The sequence below is a fragment of the Micromesistius poutassou genome (genome assembly GCF_964030765.1).
Source record: "Micromesistius poutassou genome assembly, contig: SCAFFOLD_6149, whole genome shotgun sequence".
NCBI classification, from domain to species: Eukaryota; Metazoa; Chordata; class Actinopteri; order Gadiformes; family Gadidae; genus Micromesistius; species Micromesistius poutassou.
In genome coordinates, this window is record NW_028178554.1 from 1 (window position 1) to 11,737 (window position 11,737).

The window sequence follows — 11,737 nt, forward strand, 5'->3', positions numbered from 1 at the left end:
AATACAAGGCGAAAAAGTGAAAAAATTCCATGAAAAATGGCCAACTTTGAAGGCACGCCACGGACACACCCTTCAACGTACAGTCACAAATAACACGGCGTTGGTTGAGCCCCATTTTTTGACTGTACTGACCAATTGTGAAGAAGATCTGATAAATTCCGCAGGAGGAGTTCGTTCAAATACAAGGCGAAAAAAACGAAAATAAGACGATGGAATTCAAAACAGCCAACTTTGACGGCACGCCACGGACACGCCCTTCAACGTACAGTCACAAATAACACGGCGTTGGTTCAGCTCCATTTCATGACTGTACTGACCAATTGTGAAGCAGATCCGATAAATTCCCTAGGAGGAGTTCGTTGAAATACAAGGCGAAAAAGTGAAATTTGCCGCCGAGATTGAAAATGAAAAAAAGAAAATTTCCGACTTCCAGTAGGTTTTGGGGCATGGGTCCAAGAGGCTTTTCTGTAGGTATTGGCATGTTGTACGTGCATACCGAGTTTCATACATATTGGTGAAACGTGGCGCAGGGGCTGCTTTTTAAAGTTCCTGTAGGGGGCGCTACAAACATGACAACCACGATTTTTGGTATGTGAGCTACAGGCAGCACTCTACACGTGTCCTGTGAATTTCGAATTGATAACTATTACGGTCTCCGTAGAGTGATCGACCATCCTCTGGCGGCCATGTTGTTTTTCCAATCGACTTAATTTTACTTGACCAGTTAGAACTTTGGTCCGCAACGGCCATTGAGTTGGTCCCGCTCAAATCAAACATTGCGTCTATGAACTGTGGCTATTTTAGTAACAGGCCACGCCCATTTCGAAGCCACGCCCCATTTGAAAAAATGTTGACTTTATCTTGTTCAGAATTTGATTCTGAACAACTTTAGTAGAGGGGTCCAAGATCATAGGAGTCCAATTCATGTAGATATGTGCAATTTACTATTTTTGGGGTGAAAAACACACCCCTTTTAGAACGCAATGGCTCATGGGTACTTTGTACTTTACTGTACAGACTAATCCTTAAGTCAGATTGAAGATAATGGGTCATAGATGATATGTGCCAAAGGATTTTTGTGAAAGTCGAAAAACCTGGGATCCTTGGGGAATTTACTGTTTTTAACTAAATTCAAAATGGCGGGAAATCTGGCTACCGGAAGTGCTAAGTTAGTATCTGCAAATTTGTTCACCATGAGGATTTGCATGTATGGCAAAAGTTTCATGAGTGTACGTCCAACCAGTGACGAGTTATGCTTGTGTAAAGGTTGAAATTTTGGCATAGTTGGTATAGCGCCACCTTGGGGCGAATGTGAATTTGACGGCTAGAATATCAAATTTTACAGCAGTCCCACCAAATGTGGCAAATAAAAATGAGTTTTCGTATATGTTCAGGGGGGGAAAAATGCAGTCAAAATTCTGAAAAATAATAAGAAGAAGAAACGAAGCAAAAACAATAGGGACCTTGCAGGTTCTGCTCGGTCCCTAATTAAACTCAATTACTGAATGCATTCAACCATAATTTACAACATAATAGAATAATCACCTCAGTTGATATTTAGCATCTCGTGCAGAGCTGAGCACCCTGCACAACCCAGACAACCTCTTCTGGCAACAGAAGGACAGCCGCTCACCCCTTTTATACCCCATGGCCCCTCCCACTAGACAGGCCCAATTAACAGGGGGATTATAATACTGTGGCATTTTGCTAATCAACCATAAATAAACTCATCGAAATACAGCATGCATGTTAAAGTTCATTTCATCTTTTAGATCAGTGATTTTCACTAGTGCATTTAGGCTTGTCGCTCCTTAATGTCCAATGTCAATGTCCAGTGTCCTCCTTTGACACAAGGGAAAATGGTTTGGCCCAAATCGGGCCAATCAGTGGCAGCAGGTGTTTCCTGACACCATATTTAAAGCCCTCAGCCCCACCCTGACTCTTTTAGTCTGCAGTACAGAACCATGGTGAGAGGACAGACAGGGACAGTGGTCAAACTGTCACACAGTAAAACAAATATTTCTATCTACATCTCAAGATTTAAATTTAGCAAACGTTTGTAGCCTAAAAGACCAACCTGATGAACGCATAGACAGATTTATTGCAGGAAGCTGAGAGGATCAGACTGTCCTGATGATCTCTCTCACTACCTTCACCTCCGTTGTGTCAACAGCCAAATCTGCCTTCTTCCAACCAAAATAAACTCCTCCGCCTCCAACCACAGGAAACTGTTTTCCATCTTCCCTTCCCTCCTCACCCCTCCCCCCCTTCCTTCCTCCATCAAAGCTGATGACTTTCTAACCGTCTTTACCCAAAAGGTGAAGGACATCAGCTCCTCTTTTACCCCTGCCGCCATTCTCCCTCCCCCTATCCCCACCTCTGTTTTTACCCACTTTATCCCTCTCTCCTCTGGTGATGTCAACAGAATAGTTACGTCTAACCACAACGCCACATGCCCCCTTGACTCTATCCCCCCCCTCACTCCTCCAGGTCGTCTCGAGTGACGTCCTGCCATTCCTCACCACCTTCATCAACTCCTCCCTCACTTCAGGCCTTATTCCAGCCTTTCCCTGAAAACAGCCTTTCCCTGTATGCCTTTTAAGAAAAGACGTGACAGCATGGAAACAGAGAATTACAGAGTTTAGTTTGGACTAGTTAGGGAAAGGAGCTATAACAGATAATACAATAGACTGTGAGGATAACACACACCCAGGAATTATAATCATCTCTTCAGACATTTCCTGAAGGTTAATGCGCCAAAAAAATAAACAAAAATATGATTGTTCGCAAGTCCCAAATCTCGAGTTTTGGGACTTGTCTTTTGAGGACGATTTAGAACACACTTAAGCAGAACAAGTACTGTCTTTTGCATACTTGTTATTAGACGAGTCTCAAGGCGAGTCTCAAGTCACTGTGTGGGCAAATTAACTGCGACTTGACTCCAAGTCTCTAACTCAAGTCCCCATCTCTGGTAAACGCTTGTGTATGAACTGTATCTATGTTCATGTATGTATCTGTCTTTATGTATGTAAGTATTTATGTTTATGTGTATATCTATGTTCGTGTGTGTGTGTGTGTGTGTATGTTTATGTCTGCATGTATAGTATGTATGTGTGTATTCTTATGTATGTATGTTTGTATGTATGTATATAAGTATGTTACTGTGTGTGTTTGTGTGTATATATGTTTCTGCATGTATCTAAGTATGTATGTGTGTATTTGTGTGTGTATGTTTTACTGCAGGGGTCCCCAACATTTGTAATGTCCTGCCAATAATAAAAAAAAGCATTGTGTGCCAATCGTTTTTTTAAATGCATATATATATAAAGGCTGCTCATTTAACTGAAGTGATATCAAGGGGACTTATGAAATTCAAAAAAATACATTAAGTTTATAATTACTATGAACATATCTAAAATGATCCCAGAATACATATCCTTATATTTTCTGTGCGAGCCGTTGTTAATGACCCTGGTGACAAGCAGGCCACATGTTGCCCCCCCCCCCCCCCCCTCTGTATGATTACCTTTGTATTACTGTATGTATTACTTTATGACTGTATGTGTTACTGTATTACTGTATGTATTGCTGTATGTGTGCCTATATTTTAATAATGAGGGAATAATAACATGTATGCTAGAGACCAGGACTTGTTGTGCTTAAGTGTGTTCTAAACTCAACACGAGAGCCACAGTACCAGTCATCACTTACTGAGCTGTTCTCAGTAGAGGTCTTCAGGTGTTTCTTCAAGACGGGGAGGGATTCTGCAGACCGTAGGGAGACTGTCTGGACTGTGAATGATAGCCATGCAGTATGAATATATCTCTGTGTACATTAATCTGTGTGTGTGTTCTACTCTTTAACAGCCCTGAAGTCGTGCAGCATTGTCATTCTGATCTTCGGACTGCTGAGTATTCTCCTAATCTCCCTGCACTTCAGTGAGTTTAAATCATATCTTCCTGAATATGATGGACAAGAGATCAGAATACTGTCCTACAAATACTTTGTAGGACAGGCTATAACGGCATTAAAGGTTATGTAATACCAAACTTGACAAAATGATTAGGATGGCATACAAGAAATAGCAAGAATTGCAAGAAATTTAGAAGCTGATTTTAACTAACCCTCATATATTAAACCTGCATATATTAAATATATTAAACCTGCATATATTAAATATATTAAACCTGCATATATAAAAAAAAAAAAAGCTGATCCACATGCCTAGTCCTGAGGTTATGCACGGGGTGTCAGGTGGGCCCATTACTCATGTCTTACTCTGTATGCGCACTACTAGCATCTACATAGCGTCTTTTTCTGTGTTTGCTTTCATTAGTTTCAATTGGAGCTGGTTAGCGGTTTTGCATTCTCCTCCACAAGCTCCACCCCGACTCGTTAATCTCTGAGCGGGAGTGTCTTCCCCTCCCTGGGAAATCTTTGTAGATACTGCTGTGTTATTCAATCATTTAGGAAAAGGCAGGTGAGAAAACTGGGTCAGAATCTTCTGGGTCGCCCTCTAGTGGACAGGTATTAGGAGAGTGTGAAGGGAGTATTTGATGGTGCATCTCTGGATACGTGTTGGAAACGTTCACTCATCTCATCCTGGTTTCTTCTGGTTCAGTGAGGCCTACGGAGGAGGAGGAGGCCCCCAGCATCACAGAGTTCAACTCCTCTACCCTGCGATTGCCCGTGGGCCAAGTGGCCCACTTCACCTGCAATGCCAGCGGCACGCCGGAGCCCACCGTCGAGTGGCTTCACAACGGCAGGCCCCTGGAGAGGAACGGCACAGACAACCAATCGGAGGCCTGGGTGGAGAGGGGGTTCCTCTTCGTCAGAGGGGTGAGGTATGGCGTGAACATGGTCTGCTGCAGGGCGAGCAACAGCGCTGGCACGGCCAATCACACCGCTAAGCTGCTTGTCTTTGGTAAGATCTGGATCCAAGAAGAGATGTTTGTTGTTGATGTATTCATAACGTTGTTGTTGAGGTGTGTATATATATATATATATTCATAAATGTATGCGTATATATGTGTATATATATACACATATGCAAATTATATATATATATATATATATATATATATGTATATATATATAAATATATACATGTGTGTGTGTCTGTGTGTGTGTCTATATGAGGAGCTCTTTTCCAAAACGCGATAAACGCCAAATCACTATATTTCCTTGTCAAAAATGTACAGCAAGATGCAGTTAGTTTCCAAACCGCAACAAGCGCCAAACCTATTTTTTGCCTTCACCTTGTGGGATCTTGGGGAGCAGAGAGTGGCCCCGAGTGTGGAGGTCTTGTGGACCCCCCAGGGCAGTGGGACCACCTCGTGTGTGAGGCCGAAAGGGTTCACCTTGTCGGACTAGGGGGAGCAGAGAGTGGCCCCGAGTGTGGAGGTCTTTATTCCATGCATTTGGATTTATTTGATTTATACTCATTTATAGAATGAGATGAGTCCCTGATATCGTATGTTGCATGTTCTCTCGTTTAAAAATAATAATACATAAACCATCAATGGATTAACAGCGTTTTGAATTTTCTTTTATGGATTAATAGCGTTTTGAAAAAAATAACAACTTTGAATTTATAATCAACAATATTGTTTGATTTAAAAGTCATTGTTCAACATATTCAGACTGAGTGAACAAACCATTTTAACAGGATGAATTGAATATTAACAAAATATGTGGGTCTAGGTAAAAAATGTCATTTTCCTGAAAGACATTCAAATGGATTCATAGCGTTTTGGAAAAGAGCTCATGTATATATGAGTACTTTTCTTTATAGTCACTTGTGTCATCCCCTGCTTTACCCAAAACGTAGTGGAACCAAAACCGTGATATGAACCGAACTGTGAATTCTGTGAACCGTTTCCCTTGTTTTGTTGATGTCATGACGTGAAAGAGGTGTTTTTAAGTCCATTGATGTTAAGCTTCTAGCGGAAGCAGACAACCAGCCATGTATGTTGTCCAATTGAACCTAGCCTCAAACCACAGACCCATTCTCAATAACAAAACAAACTATAACTCAGACGTGCAAACTTAATGGACAAGTGGAAGGATCGTGAAATAGGACAGGAATCTGAACTACAAATCCTACAATTACTGAATAAATTGTACTTGCACTGCCATTAGACACTTATGTAAGTATATTAGTATGTTTGTTTATGCATGTGTACATATGTTAATGTATGTGTACATATTTAAACGTATGTTTACGTATGTGTACGTATGTTTTTGTATGTGTACATATTTATACGTATGTTTACTTATGTGTACGTATGTTTATGTATGTGAACATATTTATACGTATGTTTACTTATGTCTACGCATGTTTATGTATCTTTACATATTTATACTTATTTTTAAGTATAAAATCTGGGTCTGAATCTTATTGGTCGCCCTCTGGTGGACAGGTATTAGGAGAGAGTGAAGGGAGTGTCTGATGGTGCATCTCTAGATACGTGTTGTAAACGTTCACTCCTCTCCTCCTGGTTTCTTCTGGTTCAGTGATGCCAGTGATGACCAGCATCATAGATTTACACTCCTCTACCCTGCGATTGCCCGTGGGCCAAACGGCCCGCTTCACCTGCGATGCCAGCGGCACGCCGGAGCCCACCGTCGAGTGGCTCCACAACGGCAGGCCCCTGGAGAGGAACGGCACAGACGACCAATCAGAGGCCTGGGTGGAGAGGGGGTTCCTCTTCGTCAGAGGGGTGAGGTATGGCGTGAACACGGTCTGCTGCATGGCAAGCAACAGCGCTGGCACGGCCAATCACACCGCTGAGCTGCTTGTCTTTGGTAAGATCTGGATCCAAGGAGAGATGTTTGTTGTTGATGTATTCATAACATTGTTGTTGATATATTCATAACATTGTTGTTGAGGTGTGTGTATATATATATTTATAAATGTATGTGTGTGTATATGTGTGTGTGTGTGTGTGTCTATATGTTTATATGTGTACTTTTTTTTATAGTCACTTGTGTCATCCCCTGCTTTACCCAAAATGTAGCGAACCCAAAACCGTGATATGAACCGAACTGTGAATTCTGTGAACCGTTCCCTAGTTTTAGTGGATGTCATGACGTGAAAGAGGTGTTTTTAAGTCCATTGATGTTAAGTTTCTACTGGAAGCAGACAACCAGCCATGTATGTTGTCTAATTTAACCTTGCCTCAAACCACAGACTCATCTTGAACCATAGAACTGACATACATGTACATACATATGCATATGTACACATACGTATACGTATGTACACGTAAAAATACATAAACATACAAATACATACTCATACATAGATTCATTCATATGTAAAAATACATACTTACACATAGCTAAACATAACTATACATACTCAAAGACATACGTGTACGTGAATATGTAACGATACGTACATATGTAAAGACACCACGTGACCAGACTCCTCCAGAGTGCTGATTGGGGGGGGGGGGGGGGGGTCCACGTAACGTTTATCGTCTCAGGCTGGTTGCCATGGCGTCGAGGTAAAACTGATCGGCCAATGAACAGGGCGGCATTAGCTCAGGGGGTAGAGCGGGTTGGCTGGTAACCACAAGGTTGCTGGTTGGATCCCCGGCTCCTCCTCCTCGCTGAGTGTCGAGGTGTCCCTGAGCGAGACGCCTCACCCTAACTGCTCCTGACCAGCCGGCTGTCGCCTTGCGTGGCTGACGCCGCCGTCGGTGTGTGAATGTGTGTATGAATGGGTGAATGTCAGGCAATATTGTAAAGCGCTTTGGGTGGCCACTGGTTACAAGAAATGCGCTGTATGAATGCAGTTCATTTACCATTAACCATGTATGAATGGGTGAATGTCATTTACCATGCTGCTATCCACCAATGAGGCTGTTTAGGCTTTTAACTATACGTGTTCTACTGTTATGCTGCCTATGTAATGAATTACACAACCAAGCAATGAGAAAGGCTTGTAATTTAGACTTTAGACACATTGACTTACCTGTTGATAAGGAAGCAGGCAACTTCAGAGTCCTTTTGAAAAATCGTAATCCTTCATTAGCTCTTTAAACCTGGGAAGAGCTAATACATTTCTTAAAATGCTACAGTGTCCCTTTAAGAGAAAAAAAGCAATTGATCGTGATTAATCACAGCAAATTGTGCGATCAATTGACAGCACTAAGATATACGTGTGTGTGTGTGTGTGTGTGTGTACACACCTACCAGTTCTCTGGTCCAACAGTTAAGGGCTGATTATGGTCCCACGTTCACGCAACGCAACGACCACGCAGACGCTTCAACGCAGTCGTGAACCTTTATGGTTCTGCGTCGGGTTTTAGTGAGCGGACCAATCACAGCCCTTGCTGCTGCGTCGCCTCAACGGAAGGTGACATTTTTTGGGAGGCGCACGTCAGGCCCTTGTGGTGGACGCAAGGAGGGTCCGCAAGGACGTAACTGTGTGTTCACACCAAACGCAACGGCGCGACACGATTCCATACAAAGTCAACGTAGAGACGCGAATCGGCGAAATTTGTCACGGCAAAAACCTGCGGCAAGATTTGATTGACGGCGCGACATTTTGCCCTGTCACGGGCGAGCACGTTCACGAGGATTTGCAGCCCGAAATTTATTGCTATGCTAACATTAATGCTAACGTCAGCACTAACGTCAGTGCTAATGCTAAAGTCATTGCTAACGCTAAATTCGGTCCGCAAGGACGTAACTGTGTGTTCACACCAAACGCAACGGCGCGACACGATTCCATACAAAGTCAACGTAGAGACGCGAATCTGCGAAATTTGTCGCGGCAAAAACCTGCGGCAAGATTTGATTGACGGCGCGACATTTTGCCCTGTCACGGGCAAGCACGTTCACGAGGATTTGCAGCGCGAAAAATTTAGCTGAAGTTGAAATATTTCAACTTTGCTGCGGTATTCGCGTGAGACAGCCAATCAGCGTTCACTCCCTGGGTGAAGTAACGTGGGTGAAGTAACGTAAAACAGCCAATCAGCGTTCAACCAGCCGGGCCAACCGTTCCCTGCACTCCGCAGTGAACCGCAGCTTGGAGGAGAAAGTGATTGTTGCCGTTTGCGACTCCTGGAGCTCTATATATAATATGATATTATATAATATCCTCATCCTCATCGTCGTCCGCTTATCCGGGGTCGGGTCGCGGGGGCAGCAGCTCAAGCTCAAGCTTATATAGATATAAATATCTATATAATATATACAATATATATAATATCAAGGCACAAAGCTGTGTGCGCCTCCCCACACACACACACACACACAACCCTAACCCATAAACGACGGACATTCCGACGTCTCTCCCTCTTCCACAACAGGTAAAGACATGCAATGGTGGTTATCTTGGCCATGGTTGATGAGAATGAATTGGCATAAAGCACCGTTGGCGGGCAAAAGATGTTGCGCGACAAAATTCGCCTGACATAACTGCATAGCGACAGCTTATGATTTGTCGCGCGACAAAACCAATCACAGCCCACACAACAATATACACACAACTTTTTATATGTAGGGTACAGATGCGCGTGCCTAACTGCCTATGTAGTTGGAGAGTAGGCTATTATAAAGAATAATAATAATAACGAATGAGCGAGAAATTACACAGATTAGAATAGAAAAACACACACACACACACACACACACACACACACACACACACACACACACACACACACACACACACACACACACACACGATCGGATGGATCCGACCGGGATTTTCGTTGCCGTTGCGATGGGTTTCCTCTATCAGTGACGTATACAATATAAACAAATTATATAAAACAAAATCCCAGCCTCTTTAATTTTAAAATAGTATGTCAATATTTTGAATGAATAGGCCTACATTTTTGTTATATATGTAAAATGTTCCTATATAGCCTATTATTATAGCTTACATACTAATATTTTAAAACATGGGAATGCGAAATGCATCCTGGGATATTTAACGGTCCCAAGTCCACACGAGTCACCTCCGACGCATCCTCGGTGGAACGGCCTCATCGAGAACGCATCGAGAACACACACGGGTTTTACGACAGTACGACAGTCCACTGATTGCTCAACGAGCAACAGCTGAGTCAGAAGGCTAGAGCGAGACCAACTGAAAACGAATCCGGAATGAAACTAAAACTGTGATTCTGAAAAAAGTATGAATGATATCGAAATTCTGTTCAAATATATTGAAGATACAAATGTGTAGATTTGTTTAATTGTTTGAACAATGGTAAACGGTAATGATGGTCACTTTGACCAAGTTATGATGTCTTACGTGGTTGAAGAGGATGAAGCATGAATCAGCATTTTTTGAATTTTCCAATGGAAACGAATGGGGGGATTTTGGGCGAATAACCTGGAATATCTCGGGAATTATGAATAATATCATGTCTTGTTCTCCCGTCAGATGCCTGTGAACTCACACTGGACCCAAACACAGCCAACAGATACCTCTCTCTGTCTGAGGACAACAGAAAGGTGACGCGGGTCAGAGAGGACCAGTCGTATCCGGATCACCCAGAGAGATTTGACTCCCGGTACCAGGTGTTGTGTAGAGAGGCTCTGACTGGCCGCTGTTACTGGGAGGTAGAGCGGAAAGGATGGGTTTATATAGGAGTGACATACAGAGGAATCACAAGGAGAGGAGAGGGTGATGACAGCTGGCTTGGACAGAACAACAAGTCCTGGAGTCTTGTTTGTCGTGATGATCGTTACTCTGCCTGGTACAACGGTAGACTGACAGTCATACGTCTCCCCCCCCCTGGCTCTACCAGAGTAGGAGTGTATCTGGACCGGCCTGCTGGCACTCTGTCCTTCTACAGAGTGTCCCGAGGTGTAGGAGGGTCCTCAGACACACTGACACACATCCACACCTTCAGGTCCACCTTCACCCAGGAGGACCTCCTCCCTGGGTTTGCGGTAGGGAGGGAGGAGGGTGACTCAGCGTCTCTGTGTCGGTTGTAGAAAAAAAAAAAGAGCGGCGGGGTGGGCACACACACACACACACACACACACACACACACACACACACACAAAACAAGTTGTTCACCTGGAGCGCGTCTATACGTTGACCTTGTACAGATCGGCGCCGCCCCGTCTCTTTTGGCGTGAGCGCCGCTTTAGGCTGATCACTGTCGCGTCCACGCAAATCTGATAGGTCGATGAACAGTGAGGATAGTTGAGATTGTCATCCCTCTCTTCGCCCCGTTCCCCAAACGTGACATACAAAATGTCCTGGAACCAAAGAGATATTTAGAAGATATAACAAAAAAAAGAAAAAAATTCTGAAGCTCCGCCACCAGGGGGTGCTGCTGCACCTGCGCACCCCTCCTTCCCACGCCCCTGTCTCTCTGTCTCTGTCTGTCTCTCTTTCTCCCTCTCTATCCCTCTCGCTCTCTTTCTCTCTCGTCTCCCTCTCCCTCCGTCCTCTCCCTCCTCCCCCCTCCTCCCCCCGTCTCCCTCTCCCCCTCCTCCCCCCTCGTCTCCCTCTCCCCCCTCCCCTCCTCCTCCCCCCTCCTCCCCCCCCCCCCGTCTCCCTCTCCCCCTCCTCCCCCCTCGTCTCCCCCTCCTCCCCCCCCCCCCCCCCGTCTCCCCCTCCTTTTTATGGGGCTTCCTAAAAGTTGATGCTGGTAAACCATGAAGGAAGAGAGACTTTTAAGATCTTCCATAGGGTTACCTGAGCAGGTTTTATTAAGATTTCATTTTTAATTTGAAATGTATATTAAATACCTATTGA

At 43.9% G+C, this 11,737-nt stretch overlaps 1 protein-coding gene across 1 annotated transcript; it reads left to right on the forward strand.

Annotated features, from left to right (window-relative positions):
* The first annotated feature begins 3,861 nt into the window (after window positions 1-3,861).
* LOC311373571 (E3 ubiquitin-protein ligase Midline-1-like) lies at window positions 3,862-10,991 on the forward strand. The gene is made up of 4 exons (XM_084490307.1): window positions 3,862-3,938; window positions 4,622-4,924; window positions 6,517-6,807; window positions 10,409-10,991. Coding segments are annotated over exons 1-4 (1,152 nt in total). The 5' UTR covers window positions 3,862-3,937; the 3' UTR covers window positions 10,966-10,991.
* Window positions 10,992-11,737: the final 746 nt, after the last annotated feature.